Source organism: Lagenorhynchus albirostris, chromosome 8 (assembly GCF_949774975.1).
Source record: "Lagenorhynchus albirostris chromosome 8, mLagAlb1.1, whole genome shotgun sequence".
Taxonomy (NCBI): domain Eukaryota; kingdom Metazoa; phylum Chordata; class Mammalia; order Artiodactyla; family Delphinidae; genus Lagenorhynchus; species Lagenorhynchus albirostris.
The window spans coordinates 14,121,841-14,139,669 of NC_083102.1; the positions used below are offsets into that span (position 1 = coordinate 14,121,841).

General features: G+C 48.5%; 1 protein-coding gene across 1 annotated transcript in view; it reads left to right on the forward strand.

Moving 5' to 3' along the window:
- The window catches only part of HIPK2 (homeodomain interacting protein kinase 2), a 386,834-nt gene that overhangs the window by 162,829 nt on the left and 206,176 nt on the right, over positions 1 to 17,829 (forward strand). The window contains exons 11-13 of the mRNA XM_060156554.1: positions 124 to 303; positions 3,203 to 3,484; positions 17,462 to 17,706. Coding sequence (XP_060012537.1) covers positions 124 to 303; positions 3,203 to 3,484; positions 17,462 to 17,706 — 707 coding nt within the window. The remainder of the gene's footprint in view (positions 1 to 123; positions 304 to 3,202; positions 3,485 to 17,461; positions 17,707 to 17,829) is intronic.

The window sequence follows — 17,829 nt, forward strand, 5'->3', positions numbered from 1 at the left end:
GGTAGTGAGAGACCCACCTTTTTGTTTTAGTTTGGCTTTTAATTGGGGAGGGAACTTTATCTTATAAACGAGCTCTGTTTCTATAAAACCAGTAAAGAGCCTGTTTTCCCGTCTTCCTTTTAGGAACACGCATGCTCACGGCAGCCATTACAATCCCATCATGCAGCAGCCGGCGCTATTGACTGGTCATGTGACCCTTCCAGCAGCTCAACCCTTAAATGTGGGCGTGGCCCACGTGATGCGGCAGCAACCTACCAGCACCACTTCCTCCCGGAAGAGTAAGCAGCACCAGTCCTCTGCGAGGTAGGTGGTGAGAGAGTCTATCCCTGTAGGAAGGAGACCTCGAAGAGCTTGGAAGTTAAAGACCTGGATCCCTGGAGTGGGACAGGAAGTGGTCGGTAGAATTTGCTAGACCATGTGGGGAGCACTAGGGTTTGAAAGAGGCACTCATTCTGAGGTCTGAGTGGTGACCCTGCCAGCACCCAAAGGTTGGGGGCCTGGGACCACAGTGTTCAGTGTCTGGGCCTTGAGCGGTTCTCCACTTCTCTAGAAAACACTCAGGCTGACCTCTGAAGTTGCATTTTCAAAACCATAATAACTTTATTTAAAAGTAGTAGAGGGAATTCCCTGGCAGTCCAGTGGTTAGGACATGGCCGCCCTGTCAATCCCTGGTCCGGGAACTAAGATCCGGCTTCCGGTGCAGCCAAAAAAAAAAAAAAAAAAAAAAGTAGTACAGAAATGTGCTTTTTTTGAAATCTAAGGTCAGAAATTTAACTCATTTAGCTACTTGCTTAAATATAAGCAGTAACTTTGGTTAATCCTATACACTAACCAGCAGAACAATAATCTTTCCCATTTCCTTTAAATCCAGTTTCATCTCCATGAACTCTTAAAAATCAAGATTGACAAAGGTCATGTGCTGTTTAATTCCATTGATAAGGTATTTTGGAAAAGGTTAAACTATAGGGACAGAGATCAGATCAGGAGCTGCCAGGGACTAGGGTTGGAGAGGAGAGGATTGACAAGGAAAGAGCATAAGGGAATTTTTCAAGGTGATGACAGAGTTCTATATCTGGATCGTGACGGGGGTTACCTGACTGTACATCTGTCAGAACTCATCAAACATTTCTAAAGAGTGTCTTCCACCGTACGTAAATACCTCAAGAGACCTGACTTAAAAAATAGAGATTTCCAAAAAAAATTTTTTTTAAATTTTTTAAAAAAATAGAGATTTCCAAACAAACGAACAAACAAGAAAATCAAGATTGTGTGGGTGCAGAATTTTTCCTGCATCTCTCTCCAGTGGCGCTGGCTGGGAGGTACGTAATTGCTTATTTGGAATAGGCTAATCAAGAGAAGTCTAGTATAGGAAATGTCTAGTGAATTTTGGTTTTCTACGTCCTTGTATAGGAAGGTGCCAAAATTAGGCCCGCCCTTTTTCATTCTTTTTCACTTGAAAACGAATCCAAGAGCTGACTTCCTTAAGTTGTCATCCTTCCCGAACAAGATTCTTATTTGGATGTTTCTGACAACTTAGGGAAATTCACGTCAGATCAGTGGCAGGCTTCCAGAATGCTTTTGCGTGGCAGCCCTGTGACAGCACACCTGTGTCTTTGTTAGAGTGGGTGGCAACAGAAGCCACCGTCTCGATCCTCACGTGCTGTCATGCTCACCCTGGTAGGTGGTCGCCAGAACCCTGGTCTGGCCGGGAGGTGGGGTTTAGCCTCCTTGTAGCTCACCTTGGCCAGGTAGGGGCAGGAAGAACCCTTGGCCTCTGACCTGCTGGCAAGTCCCTCTTTCTTGCCTCCTCACCACCCAGCTGCCTTTAGGAAGGCTCATTGCCAGTGCATTTCAAGATCAGTATGACTATAGTGAAAATCAGGTGTTTTCCTATTTTTAAGACCAGTGCCTTAGGCATTAACAGTTGGGAAGACCAGAAGGCTTTCCCCTGTCAGGTAGTGCCATCAGGCATACTCTTCTTTAACAACACCAAATGGACCGTATTTTAACTGCTCGAGTAGTGAAAACATAATCTCAAAATGGTAACGTATTAGTAATAACAAATACATAGTTCTGTGGTAAGTACAAAGAATGGAACAATCTCATCAGTAACACTTCTTATTACGAGCCCCCCAAAAGGAACAAGCAACATATCTGGTATCAACTAAATAGAAAATTAAATAGATCTGCCTTTATGGAATTATTTTCATCTTTCTTGCCATCCCTTTAGCTAGAAGATGCTAGAATCGCTAAGGACATATCACAGTCTTAAGTTTCATCATAGGCTGGCTTTGATCTCACTGTACAGATATGACCAAGGTCAGCAAGGGTTGATGGGGAGGGGAAAAGGTAAGGTATTTTTTTCTCCAAAGTTACCAGAAACTACATTGGCTGATTTGATAAGTAATTTTGAGTTGATCAAAATCAAGATTAAAAGGTCCCTTTTTAAGCATACCTTTTCCTCTTGCATTTTTCCTGATTTTTCATTGCAACTGAAACAGACTGGTAAGGTTCCTGTGTTGCCCATGTGTCAAAATCCAAAAAAAATCGTTCTTTGAAAAATTATACCCACATAGATACTTTTATGGTCATGTCCATAAAAGGAGGAAGAAGGGAAAGCTAAACTTTAACGTTAGATCCTTTAGATCCAGGAACTCTTAGGAAGTGAGTGTTTTAGTTTAATCAGTGGTAAACCAGCCATTAGCAAGGAAACTAAAGCTTTCTGTGCAGATACCTTTTCTTCCACCTCTCAGACAAGAGCTAAATACATTGGGGAGGATGACCAGATTGAGCTCAGGGAGTTGGGCCTCGACCCTGAAGACAGGGGGCCGCATTGGGGCAGACACCCCTGAAGTCCTGGGCGTTACGTCTGCCCCCACAAGACCAGCCCAGTCCTGGGTCACAGCCCTGTGCCCTCTCCTGAGAGCCCTGACTACTCCCTTTGTCCCGCTGGGGGCAGGTGCAGGGGGCCAGGCCAGAGCCCAGAGAAGACCAGGCTGCTGCCCCCGTCTGTGTCGCAGCTAACTGGAAGAGAGAGCTCCACAGGCAGCCGCTTCCGCAGTCACATTAGGTCTGAGTGCCCTGGTCCTCTCCCTGTTTTACGGAGACTTGGCAAAGCTGGTGTTTCTAGACAGTTAAGCCCCTCGGAAGGAGCTGCCGGGTCTGACCCTCTCCGTGAGCGTGTGTGGCTTTATCGTTCCAGAAACGTCTCCACCTGTGAGGTGTCCTCCTCTCAGGCCGTCAGCTCCCCGCAGCGGTCCAAGCGTGTCAAGGAGAACACGCCTCCGCGCTGCGCCCTGGTGCACAGCAGCCCGGCCTGCAGCTCCTCCGTCACGTGCGGCTGGGGCGACGGGGCCTCCAGCACCACCAGGGAGCGGCAGCGGCAGACGATAGTCATTCCTGACACCCCCAGCCCCACGGTCAGCGTCATCACCATCAGCAGCGACACGGATGAAGAGGAGGAGCAGAAGCATGCCCCCGCCAGGTGAGGCTCTGCCACCTTCAGACTCCAGGAAGGAGCGGAGTTGCGTTTCCGTCTCGCACGGAGACAGTTATGGTGGATCTGGACCACCTTGCATCGTCCAGCGTGATGACCCCTCTCTCCCGGCCCCTGAATTTTGGCTTTGCCGTGTCCTGGAGCCCTAAGGTGATTTCAAGGGAATGTCCAACAGATTTTCCATAATTGTTGAAAGCCGAAATGATTTTGAGTCACTTTGGTCTTAAAAAATAGTCACAGGCCCTTTACACTTGGGGGACGTGAGGCCATAAACATCAGGCGCGGTGCCGGTGTATTTCGAGCCTCGCGCGCTAGAGATCTCTGCCGCGGGGCATTGAATTCATTCCTAGGTGGTCAGGCTGTTTCTCTAACACTGCCTTGGCTCTCTCAGAATTTGAGGTAATTGTCCAATTAATCAGAAAGTTTCCTGTGTCTGATTAACCCCGTCTATTGAACTGCCAGTTGGCTCTTCACCCAGGGAGCATTGCTGTTTAATCCAAAGCAGTAAGAGCTCCTTTCACTCTCTATATGCTTCCTGGGGAGAGGGAAGAAATATTCATTATACTTGCGAGACTGTTCACCCTAGTGCCAGCGCCTCTTCTCTACACTTTCCAGCCAGACTGCAACGGAGTGTGGTGTGAGCTTGGGCTGTCTGATGGTCCCCTGGAACTTGCCCCTCTGAACGGTCGGTCCCCTGGCCTTCAGCACCCCTGGGCCTCGGGACCTTGTAGATCCAAAGTCTCACAGTCCCAACCTGCTGGCTCCTCCCTTTGGGACCCAGGACCTGGGAAGGGAGGCCTGCCCCACGCTGCCAGTCAGCGCACATCCCATGACCTGATGTGAAGCTTAACATTCACAGTTAGGCCCGAATTACTAATTCCTGATTGGATACGATGTCCCTGATTATAATCACAGATCCTTTTGATTAGATAATAAATTCCTACACTTAAAATCATTACAAGATATGCAGATAGACTGATTCAGACATTCTCACTACAGCTATTTCTTCCTGCATCCCGTTCCCATCTTTATAATGAACTAAGTGTCTTATCTTCTCAAGATAGGGCTAGTGTTATCTTTCATTCCAGTATCCTCTTCAGTGGCCCAGCCTAGGCTTCAGCGTGTCTCAGAGAAGCATATCGTGGAGCATTTCTGGTCCTAGCATTGGGCCAGGCGCTAGAGGGGCCACGGGGCCGGGGGGATGGGGCTCAGTGCTCCATTCCCAGGCTGCCTGTTCCAGAACTGGGCTCAGTTTCCTTTTGGAGGACAGTCCCAAGTTGAGTCAATACCCCATCCTGCCCAGTGCCTTGTGCCTCGCAGGCCCTTCCCAAAGAGGGAGGCTCCTCCCGGCTCCGGCCCGGCCCCCGGCCTGGAGCAGCTGGTGCACACATCTGTAGCATCAGGCACGAGAAGGACCAGAAGCCTCCCACAGCCCTTTGCCACAACTGGAAAAGGGTGATTTTAAAATCCGACAACTGACTAGATTGGAATATCATTTTGACATTTGAATTGACACAGAATCTCGACCTCTGTGCTCCAGAGAGAATTGAATAGTGGGTCTGAGGAGAAGGAGGCTGAGAGAGCCATCTCTCCACCTGTCAGGCCGCTGCCGGGGCCGTGAGCGCAAAGCGAGCCAAAGCACAGGCTGCCTCCGCAGCAGGTCCGGGGCCCAGAAAGAAGAGAACTGGGGTACTTGACAGCATGTGAGGACCTTGGTGACTTCACAAGTGAGTCAAGACGTAGGGGAGAGCAGGGAAGGAGCTGACTGCCAGGTGCATGTGTAAGCGACAACCACAGACAGCGACAGTGGGCTGCTGAGTACCAGAGCTTCATACAGTGGAAAGCGCAGGGGACGGCCTGCCTGCCCAGGGGAACGCAATGCACCAGGGAGGTTCCGCCAAATGGGGGAAGCTGCAGGCTGAGGCCAGCGCGTAATCGAGACGGGTGTCGGCAGCGCACAGGTGTGAGGGGAGGCGCACAGAATGGGATGATAGTGTTTTCTGGAGGGATCAAATGATCCTTAAAGGAATATTTTAGGACCCAGGAAAGTGTATTTGAGTCTGAAGAGGATCAAACAGAAACCAGTAGCTATTTTATTCATAGCGAACCCACCGTGTAATGTGACCACGTTAATGTGACTGCATTTTGTAATGAGAAAAGAAACGGGGAAATACGATTACTCGTTCTTAGATATCAGAATTATGGCAAACTTTAACACAGTAAATATCTATTGGCCCCACTGGTAAGATAATTACAGTCGGAACCACAGGTGCTACATAAATAAGGTAGACAGCCTCTGTCCTCAGGAGGTTTGCAGGGTAATAAGCTCGGTAAGACGCTTGCAAATCATCATAACATAAAACAGAATGTCAGCCCCCTAGAAACTAGCAGAGGCCTGTGGGGATTCAAGGGGGAAGTAGCTTGAGGAAGTAGCAGGGGAGAGGAGGCTTTCCAAGGTCAAAGGTCCTGATGGGTGTGGACAGTGGGAGAGGAGGTGAGACTGCAAATTCCAGCGAGATAGGTGTTGGGTGGAGCCTCAGAGGTGGGCAGAAGGGATCAAGAGCACGTGGGGCCGCTGATGAGAGAGAAAAAGCGGGAGGCAAGGAAAGAAGGGACTTCAGATTGGAAAGGGAGATTTGAGGGTCTCTCCTTAGGTGGGCGTGGCCAGCTTTGCGAGGAGCTGCTGAGGAGCTGGTGGGAAAGCATCAGTCCTGGGAAGACAAGGACGTGCCCCCAGGTGCAGCCCTCCAGCTGGAAGCTTCTCTACCTGTCAGTGCTCCAGTGCGAACCGTGGAGACTTCCCTCCTAGACCCTAACCGTTCTTGTTCCCAAACCTGATTTCTCCCAGCCGTGAGCACCTCGATTCTGATCTTCTGTGTCCCTGACCTCATTTCCTGTTTGCGGCTCACCCCCAGTGCTAGCCCTGTAACTGCCTGAAATGCCGATCGCTCCCCATCACGTGACTCAGCCTCAACACAGCAGCCAGAGAGCGGGGTGGGGGGGGTGATGCTCACAGGGGTGGTGAGCACGGACCACATGGCAGCGTCTTTTAGAGCCGACGTGAGACAAATAATGGTAAATCCACCTTTTTTAGGACTAAGCTTGTCACTAAATCTCTGGGACCAGCCGATAATTGCCTAGAATTTTCAGAAGAATGCCGAAGCAAAATTATCATTCCTGCCCCCCAGTATGTGGCACTGTTCGTTGCCAGGTTAGGTGGACGGTCAGCAATTCCTCCTTGTAAGGAGGGCTCCAGAGCGTGAGGGGCAGGCTGGGGGCGAGTGAATTAGAGAGGAGGGGAGTCATAACAAACACTCCCCAGGTGTTCCCACCTGCACTTTCTGTGCATCATTCGATGGAATATACAAGGCCAGTAGTTGTAGTCCCATTTGATAGATGAGGAAACTGAGGCCCAAGAAAGGTAGGTGACTCACCCAGATTGACAGAGTTCTAAGTAGCAGAATTAGGATTCAGGTTCTGTGACATTGAGGAAATGGCAGTCTTAATTACCGGCAAAAATAATTGATTTCTCTTCAGTCATTAATTCAACACATTATAAATTGTGTCCTGTGCTTCCTCTGACCACCACCATGCCCACACCCATGGTCACAGCCACTGTGTGCAGGGCACCAGGCCAGGGCAGTGGGAGAGTCCAGGGTACGTTCACTGAGCCCTGACTGGGGCGAGGCATTGATTGGTCAGAGTGCTGGGGCTCTAGCAGCAGGCAGGGCAGAAGTCAGCTCTTCTCATTCTTTAAGAAGATTTGAAAAACTGAGGAGGCCAAGGAAGACCCAGCAGCCTCCTCTTTCTCGATGTTGGACGAGGGGGCCCTGTGGTCATGGCTAGAGAATTTGCCTAAAGATAGCAAACAGATATTTTTCTGGGTCCCCCAGGATTAGGAAGTAGAACCAGTCCTATTTTAAATATATTTAAATGACTTTGATCAGAGGAGCATTTGACTGTCCACACGTGCTGAATAAGCTATCTTTTCTCCCTTGAACTTTCCTTGGAGAAAGTTTATGGGTGCACGTCTTATTATTCAGACCCTTCTGCCAACCTTGCCTCGTGCTGAAACTGTCTTTTAGAGGCCGTGAGGCTGCATCATACGGTCTTCCAAAGTGTGTGACCGGAGTGGCTCATTTCAGCTGATCAGTTAGAAGTCATTTTGCCCAGTCTCCATTACTCGTTCATTTATCTGTTCGTTCAATTATCTATTTCTGGTAGCCGGGGTTCATTTACTTAGGTCTTCAGGGCACTGCTGTATTCTGCATCACTTTGGGAGTGTGTTACCGTTAATGTGACGAAAATGTGAGCTTCAGTAGAAGATTGATTCATCAGGATCGCTAAGTATTTTAAACAGGGATCACTCTGAAAATGTTCACGCAAAAAAAAAATGTGACCCCAAATGTTCTTTTTTACACTAAATTGAAAATCTAGAGAAAATACTATAGAAAAGGCACAGTCAGGAAGCTGATGTACTGCTGCTCAAAAGACAGCCTGAAAAATTAACATCCACTTATCAGTGGAAAAGCGCACACACCCACTTAGGCCAACACTGTGCTGTGCTAGTGGCATCAGAGTCGAGCTCGAGGGAAGAAGCAAAGGACCCAACTCGCAGCGCCATCTGGAGGGCTCATTGCTTTGCGGTGTTAAGTTACACCCCACAGATGAACAGAGGATGTTTTGTCGAGGGAACTCTACTGCATCTTTATTACAGGGTTACGTTCAAAACACCCCAGTGGGGGGCTTCCCTGGTGGCTCAGTGGTTAAGAATTCACCTTCACCTGCCAATGCAGGGGACACGGGTTCGAGCCCTGGTCTGGGAAGATCCCACATGCCGTGGAGCAACTAAGCCCGTGCACCACAACTATTGAGCCTGCTCTCTAGAGCCCACGAGCCACAACTACTGAAGCCCACGCGCCTAGAGCCCGTGCTCCGCAACAAGAGAAGCCACCGCAATGAGAAGCCCATGCACCTCAACGAAGAGAAAGCCTGTGCGCAGCAACGAAGACCCAACGCAGTCATAAATAAATAAATCTATTTTAAAAAAAAAAAAACACCCCAGTGGTTAAGGGGGTGCATTTTATGAAAACGCTGTGTTTTGAAGAGGAGACACCGCACCAGACTGTCCCCAGCCACCTGTCCTAACACTGCCGCACGTTACAAAGCTTTCACAGATGTGTAGCGACTTCGTGGTGTCCTCCCTGCCTTCTGCCGGGCAGAGGGTGGAGGGCAGGAGCGGGCTGGGAAGCACAGGGCAGAGCCATGCCCAGCGGATGGACCCAGCGCGATCCGGAGAGACTCACAGGCTGGAGCGCAGGAGGTGGAGGGAGAGTGAACACCTGCTGCTGTGCGTGATGCGTGAGGACTGGGGCCACCCTTCGCTCCCTCTAGGCCCTGTTTCAGATTTCTCCAGAAGGTAGTCATGTAAAAAGTGACCGTAATGGTGACACAGATGTGTGTGTGTGTATGTTGAGAGACATACACATAGATATAAACATGTGGATAATGTAACGCGAATGTCACGTATGCACCCAATTTAAAATGTAGATTTTTTTGGTTCTCACTAATGACTTTAAATTGGAAGGCACATGATACCTCGGAAGTACACTGGCCTGGTGTCATCGTCGCCTGGCCCCTCTTTTCACGTGAAGGGCTGGTTAAAAGCAGTCGGCCTTGTATTTATTTCTAGCTGGGCGGAGAGGGAGTGGGAACAGCATAGCGAGCCGTGCGCACGCCTGTGCAGGTGGCCGGCTTGGGAGCTGTCATCTCCATCGGCCAGGACAGCTGTCCATGCGAACAACCCCATGGCCCATGCTTGGAGGAGACCACCGTCACCAGCTGTGCCCCTGGTGGAAGCAGCAGGAACAGTCTCAGTTGCCTTACGTTCTCAGTCTCGCGGGTAGGAGGGGGACGTGTAGCTAGTGATTAAAAGGGAGTGCAGTCTCTGGACAACCCAACAGCGAAAAAAATAACAACCTAATTTAAAAGTGGGCTAAGGACTGGGACCGACGTTTCTTAACAGAAGACACGTACGGGGCCAACAGCCATATGAAAACTGCTCCACGTTATTCGTGATCAGGGAAATGCAAACCAAAACCACGATGAGATATCACCTCACACCTGTCGGGATGGCTATTATCGAAAAGAAAAGATAACGAGTGTTGACGAGGAGGACGTGGAGACACTGGAACTCTTGTGCGCCGTTGGTGGGAATACAAATTGGTGCAGCCACTATGGAAAACAGTATGGAAGGTCCTCAAAAAAATTAAAAATAGAGCTGCCATATGATCTAGCAGTACCACTTCTGAGTATTTATCCAAAAGAATGGAAATCAGGACCTCAGAGAGGTAGCCACTCCCATGTGGATTGCAGCATTAGTCACAATAGCCAAGATGTGGAAACAGCCTAAGTGTCCATCAGATGAATGGACAGATGAATGGATAAAGAAAATGTAGCATGTGCTTACAGTGGAATACTGTTCAGCCTTGAAGAAAATGTGCAGTATGCAAAAAACCTCTTACGTGAGCTATCTAAGAGTCACATTCACAGAATCAAAGAGTGGAATCTCAGTTGCCAGGGACTGTGGGTAGGGGGAAATGGGGAGTCACTGACCAACAGGCATACACTTCAGTTGAGATGAATAAGCTCTATAGATCTGCTGTACAGCGTCACAGCTATAGTCATCACCACTGTATTGTATACTTAGAATTTTATGAAGGTAGATCTCATGTTGCATATTCTTACCACAATAAAATAAAAATTTTTTAAATAAATAAACTAAGACCACACTTAGTCACAAAAAGAAAAAGAAGAAGAATTCTAGCTCTTGGTTCCAACCTGACTTTGCCCCTAACCAGCTGTGTGACCTTGAACAACCAAGTGACCTAAGCTCTCCACATCTGAAGTTAGTTCTTAAAATGAAAGTTGTAATATTCTTCACCTCATAGTTTTGCTGTGAAGATTAGAGGGGATAAAACATGCAGGGGACTTTGAACAGTAGTTGTGCATTCAGTAATCGTTTCCTGTGTTTAGTAATCAATGTCATAGTAACAGAAGAGCAGTATTTTTCACATATAGCATTGATTATGGCATCAGAGGCATGAAATAAGTCATGGAAAGTTCATTGGTGGAGATGAGTTTTGACTCAGGTCTTGGAGGACGGAATTGATGGTGATTGGCAAATGGAAATCAGAAGCACATTCCAGTTAGGGTCCTACAGAGAAGGGGTCACAGATTTGTGTCTGATCTTCCAGCAGTGTTTTCTCCATTGAGGCTGATTTCTTTACTTAGCTCCTTATTTCTTTTCATCATTTTAAAATGATGAAAATCATCTCTTGCCATCACAACGCAAGGCAGTCATGAACTCTGGCAGCTTTGGTTTTTATTCGGAAGTGATGTTCTGTCGAGACCACTTAAACAAGTATCTCTCATTCTTCTCCTATCACTGTTTCTCACTTCCATTAACCAATTCATAATGGGATTGATAAGCTATCAATAATAATTAGACACTACAGTGGGATGAAGCCCAGTAGAATAGACACGTAGGAGCCAAAAGAACCCATAGTAGTAATGTCAAATGTGTGCTCATTTTTTTTTATAGTTTCTAAGTGATTAGCTTTTTTTTTTTTTTAATTTATTTTTGGCTGCGTTGGGTCTTCATTGCTGCATGCGGTCTTTCTCTAGTTGTGGCGAGCAGGGCCTACTCTTCCTTGCGGTGCACAGCCTTCTCATTGTGGTGGCTTCTCTTATTGCGGAGCACGGGCTCTAGGCGCAGGGACTTCAGTAGTTGTGGCATGTGGGCTCAGTAGTTGTGGCTCTAGAGTGCAAGCTCAGTAGTTGTGGCACACGGGCTTAGTTGGTCCGCGGCATGTGGGATCTTCCTGAACCGGGCCCGAACCCCTATCCCCTGCATTGGCAGGCGGATTCTTTTTTTTTTTTTTTGCGGTACGCGGGCCTCTCACTGTTGTGGCCTCTCCCGTTGCGGAGCACAGGCTCCGGACGCGCAGGCTCAGCAGCCATGGCTCACGGGCCCAGCCGTTCCGTGGCATGTGGGTCCTTCCCGGACCAGGGCACGAACCCGTGTCCCCTGCATCAGCAGGTGGACTCTCAACCACTGCGCCACCAGGGAAGCCCTGGCAGGCGGATTCTTAACTACTGTGCCACCAGGGAAGCCCGTGTGCTCATTTTTTAAGCTGACTCGTTTAACAATTTCTCATTTGTTCTCTAATCTGCATAGTACATCAGGTAGAGCACAGAGATTTCTAACAATAGAAGAGATTAAAAACAGAGCTATCAAATGAATTCACCTTTTCCAAACCTGTCACGTGTAAATCCAAAGAGATAGGTAGATCAGCATTAGACTGTGTTGTACCTCTCTGCTCCTTGGGCACGGGGACTGCCAGATCAGATAAAAGGGATGGGACCCATGAGGAGTTCGGAGAGGTTTTCTCCCACACTCCTTGGTGTAGATGACAAGATCCTGACATGCAGAATTCCTCAACATTTCTGTCGGGAGATGGCCCCCAATTCTGAGGGGTCATCTAGACCAAGCTGTCAGTTGTTACAAGACTTTTGCCAGAAAGCCTTCCTTCAGTGACAGGAAGCTCACTGATTCATTAAGCGGCCCCTTGTATGTTCAGATAATTCCAGTTGTCAGAGAATTCGTACTCGTATTGAGCTGAAGCTTCTCCACAATTTCTACAATTGAAGAATTCCAACCAAATATGTCCAACTTGAATTTTATTGCGGCTTGGCCAAACTTAGTGGTGTGGGGGGGGGGTGTATGTGTGTGTTTAATTTGCTCATTTTCTAAACTATTCAGAACCTAAGGAGGATATATAGTCAGCAGGAATTGTCTGGGTCTGGGTCAACATATAAGGTACACTTACTAAAAGGATTTATTTTCTCTCCAAATTAGGAGTAAAGCGAATCCTATTTTAAGTGTCTTTAATAATAAATCTTCAAGGGACCATGACGATGGCTCCTTTAAGGCCACTCTCCCTAACGGATGTCATAGCAGGTTGGAGCTGGAGGGACATCCAGGGTCACCCCAATATCCAGGCCACTGCCCGAGGTCACACCAATAAATGGACAGCAGCGCCAGGAGTAGAGCACGAGCTCCCAGGACACATTTGGGAGCAGCCAGCCTCTGTTCTTCGCGTGGGGTCCGCCACCCACAGACCATGCATCTGCAGCAGAACATTTCTGCGTTTTGTGAGATGACCAGATGAGTCACTGTGTGTGTGTGTCATTTAATCAGGCAGAACTGGCTGTGACCGAAGCTGAGAGTGAAGGGCAGGACACTTGGAGCTGCATGCTCATGGCCTCCGGCGCTGACCCTGGTCCGGGGAGCGTTTTGTGATGGTGCCGGTGGGGGGGTTGGGGGGGTGGAGGTGGAGGGCTGGGCTTTCCTTTAACCGCGTGGCTCGCAGACCAGCCCCGTCACCCCCCCACAGAAAGCAGTTGCAGGTTTCACCTGTCTATGCTTTTTTTTTTAACATCTTTATTGGAGTATAATTGCTTTACAATGGTGTGTTAGTTTCTGCTTTATAACAAAGTGAATCAGTTATACATATACATATATCCCCATATGCCCTCCCTCTTGTGTCTCCCTCCCACCCTCCCTATCCCACCCCTCTAGGTGGTCACAAAGCACCGAGCTGATCTCCCTGTGCTATGCGGCTGCTTCCCACTAGCTATCTGTTTTACATTTGGTAGTGTATATATGTCCATGCCACTCTCTCACTTTGTCCCAGCTTCCCCTTCCCCCTCCCCGTGTCCTCAAGCCCATGCTCTAGTAGGTCTGTGTCTTTATTCCCGTCTTACCCCTAGGTTCTTCATGACTTTTCTTTTTTTCTTAGATTCCATATATAAGCGTTAGCGTACAGTATTTTTCTCTTTCTGACTTACTTCACTCTGTATGACAGACTCTAGGTCCATCCACCTCACTACATTCATTGCAGCTCTATTGACAGTAGCCAGGACGTGTCTATGCTTTTTAAGGCGGCTCTCCTTCCTCTCAGGGTTCCTCCCAGTTTCACAGCTTTCCACAATTCCTGCTGCCCTTGGGTCCCTTGTCCCTACTTTCCAGGCATGGGGCCTTTCCCTGGCGCCCCACTTTCTAGTTCTTCTGCCAGATCTCAGTCGTCCCCTCCCCAATGATACCATTTGCTTCCTTTTATATATATATATATAAATTTATTTTATTTATCTATTTTTGGCTGTATTGGGTCTTCGTTGCTGCGCGCGGGCTTTCTCTGTGGAGAGCGGGGGCCACTCTTCGTTGCTTTGCACAGGCTCCTCATTGCGGTGGCTTCTCTTGTTGCGGAGCACGGGCTCTAGGCACGCGGGCTTCGGTAGTTGTGGCACGTGGACTCAGTAGTTGTGGCGCATGAGCCCTAGAGCCACGGGCTTCAGTAGTTGCAGCTCGCGGACTCTAGAGCGCAGGCTCAGTAGTTGTGGTGCACAGGCTTAGTTGCTCCGCGGCATGTGGGATCTTCCCAGCCCAGGGCTCAAACCTATGTCCCCTGCATTGGCAGGCGGATTCTCAATTAGTGCGCCACCAGGGAAGCCTGTTTTCTTGTTTCTGAATAAGCATATGGACTTTTAAAAACTTGAGATAGAATTTGCGTGCCATACAGTTCATCCATTTAAAGTGTACAATTAAATGGGTTTTGGCCTATTACATTAATTTTTTAAGTTGCGGTACTACATATATAATAAAATTTGCCATTTTAACCATTTATAAGTGTACAATTCAGTGACATTAAATACATTCACAGTGTGTGCAGCCATCACCACTATTGCCAGAACTTTTCATTCACCTCAGACAGAAACTCTGTACCCATTAGGCAGTAACTCCCCAACTCCTCTTCCCTCAGCCCCCGGTAACCTCTGATCTGCATCTGTCTCTGGGAATGTGCCTGTTCTAGAAACCTCATATAAGTGGAATCACACAGCGTCTGTCCTTTTGTGTCTGGCTTATTTCACTTAGCGTAATGTTTTCAAGGCTCATCCACATTGTAGTATATATCAGAACTTTATTCATTTTGATAGCTGAACAATATTCCATTGTGTGGCTATATCACATTTCGTTTATCCATTGATCCGTTGATGGGCACTGAGGTTATTTCCACCTTTGGCTATTGTGAATAATGCTGCAGTGAACGTTAGCATGCAAGTATCTGTTAGTTTCTGCTTTCAGTTCCTTTTCGTACTTAACCTAGAGCAGAATTGCTGGGTCATACGGTAACTGTTTACCTCAAACTATGTTTGAGCAACAAGCATATGGGCTTTTTGCATTTAAACTGTTATAAGTAGGAAGTGTAGTTCTTTATTAATTAAGATATATCCATTTTATCAAAGTTAGCATGAAGAACTATAAATATATGCAATCAGCTCATTCCTCACCTTCTTTTGAGTTCTTAATTATCATCTGCACAGCTCACTTGACAGTTCATCGTGGAAGTCTTTATGACATCCCTTCTCTTTAACTGATTATTTTAAAGATTTTACTGTTTAACTTGTCATGTTTTTATACAGTCCCCCACTGAGATGTTAATCTCCTCCAAGAGCGGAGACATGTATTATATTTCTTTATACAGAAATTCCCTGTAGCACCTAGCATAGATCTCTAAGATACCTAACTGATGAGTTTTAACTTCTTTCATATCAATCTCTGGTTTATTCCTAGACTAGAAACTTTTCCAGCAAGTATGTACCTTCATAGAATTCATTTTGCCTAGAGATGTTTTTTGCAAACCTGTTTTCACCTGTTTTTAAATGAAGTAACACTAATAATAATCATGGTAGAAGCTAGCTTTTTTTTTAATTGGAATATAGTTGCTTTACAATGTTGTGTTAGTTTCTGCCACACAGCGAAGTGAATCAGCCATGTGCATACACACATCCCCTCCCTCTTGGACCTCCCTCCCGCCCCTACCCTGCCCCCATCCCACCCAACTAGGCCATCACAGAGCACCAGGCTGAGCTCCCTGTGCCGTACGGCAGGTTCCCACTAGCTATCTGTTTTACACATGGTAGTGTACTTATGTCAAACCTAATCTCCCAATTCATCCCACCCTCCCCTCCCTGCTGTGTCCACACGTCTGTTCCCTACGTCTGCCTTTCTATTCCTGCCCTGCAAATAGGTTCACCTGTACCATTTTTCTAGATTCCACATACATGTGTTAATATACGATATTTGTTTTTCTCTTTCTGACTTACTTTACTCTGTATGACAGATTCTAGGTCCATCCACCTCACTACAAGTGACCCAATTTCATTTCTTTTTATGGCTGAGTAATATTCCATTATATATACGTGCCACATCTTCTTTATCCATTCATCTAGAAGCTAGTTTTTATAGTACACTTACTATAAATGGTGTCGTGCACCATCCAAAGCACTTTGCATGTATTTTCTCACTTCTCAAAACAAGCCTGTGGCATAGGTACTATTAATATACATCTCACTGATAAGGAGACTGAATCGCTCAGAGGTTGGACAGCTACACCACCAGCACATGCTGGCGTTAGACATCTGTCTGCCAGGCGTGTGTCCTTATCCACAGACACAGTTAGGGAGGGACCCTTCTACCCTGAACCGGGGAGGACAGAATATGCAGCCCCAGAAGAATTATCTGGCCCAGATGTCAGCAGGGCAGGGTCCAGGGAGCAGGGCGTCAGGCCCCCTGCGGGCTCACTCCCAGCCCCTCAGCCTTTTGTAGGCTAGCAGCCCTGCTGTCCTCCCACTTCCTGGGGCTCGAGTTCCCTCATTTCTCTGCCGCCCTTAGTGGTGGTAGGATTGATCTTGGAATGTGGCCTGTGGCTGACTGTGTGACCTTGGGCAAGACACCTGGAGGGGGTGTTGTGGCTGCATTAGGTGCTCTATAAATACCAGCTTCTTCTCTTAGCAAAGTAGTTGCAAACTGACCATCTTATTTAGGCAATAGATATTTCTTAAAAATAGACGATCAATATACAAAAATAGATGAAAATCCATTTTTAAAACGTTCCCAATAAGCAACAAATTCCATATTCGTCATCGCACCAGCCTCTCACTAGCTTGGAGGCAGACAGAATTGGTTCCCAAAGGAACCAAACATAAATATCTCCGGAAAAAATGTGCTGGCCCAGAGCCATCCAAAGCCGGTTCCGCCTGATACCTTCTGGTATCAGTGTATTAAGTCTCAGTTATAGGATGAAGACCAGGGATTCAGAGCCACGCCCTCACAGACTCAGCATCTCTGCCCTCACCCAGATACGGTGCCGGTCCCCCACCCCATCGTCGGCCAGGCAGAGGGGAAGCTGCAGGAGGGCGAGGCCTCCCCTGAGAAGGGGACTCAGAGGTCTTGGTCGCTGCTGTGTGTGGGATCAGCGTGCTCAGAGCCTCACTCTCTCCCGTCCCTCTCACTGCGTCCCGGCTCCTCCTGGATGTCCTGTTCCCTCCTGCCTAAATTGGCTGGGTCTTCCAGGTCCCGAGCCTCATGAGCTTATGTTGTTCCCTTCCCGGCGGTGTTTTTCTCCTACACCTGGGCCTCAGGTGGCCTGGGTCTGGCTGGGTTCTCTGTTTGCTTTCGTGTCCCCTTCCGGTGGCTCAGAGGGCACTGCCACACAGCTCTGTGCTGCACGCACCTCCCCGGTAGGTCAGCTGAGCCCGGCTGCACAGGGGACAGCCCAGGCCTGCCCGGAAGTTTCTCTTGCCCCCATTTCCAGAAGCTTCTGTGGGCCCCCCTCCAGCCCCTTCTCCCGTCCTCACATATTCCCCCACACCCACTGGTCAGACTGGTGACACTTGTGCCTCCCCGCTAGGGTTCTGGAGAGCAGAAGTCACATTCCCACCCCGTCTCCGGCTCTGCCTGTCCCCGCCCCTGCCCCAGAGCACAGAGAGGCTCTTCGCCGTCGGTTTGGTGTCTCCCTCCCCAGCCTCTCACAGTCCTGCTTTCTCCCTTTCCGTCTCCAGCCCTGTGTCCAAGCAGAGAAAAAACGTCATCAGCTGTGTCACGGTCCACGACTCTCCCTACTCCGATTCCTCTAGCATCACCAGCCCCTACGCCGTGCAGCACCGCTCCGGGCACAGCGCCGCCACCTTCGACACCAAGGGGAACCTGGAGTCGCACTGCACCGGGAACCCCCGGACCATCATCGTGCCGCCCCTGAAAACCCAGGCCAGCGAGGCGCTGGTGGAGTGTGACAGCCTGGGGCCAGGTAATTTGGGGCCGGGGCGGCCAGGAGCATCTCTCCGGAGGCTGGTTTTCTGGTTCGCTGCTGTTCGCCATCTTGTTACGAGGGAGCTGCTAAGCCCCAGGTGGTAGTAGGTCCTCACCCAAG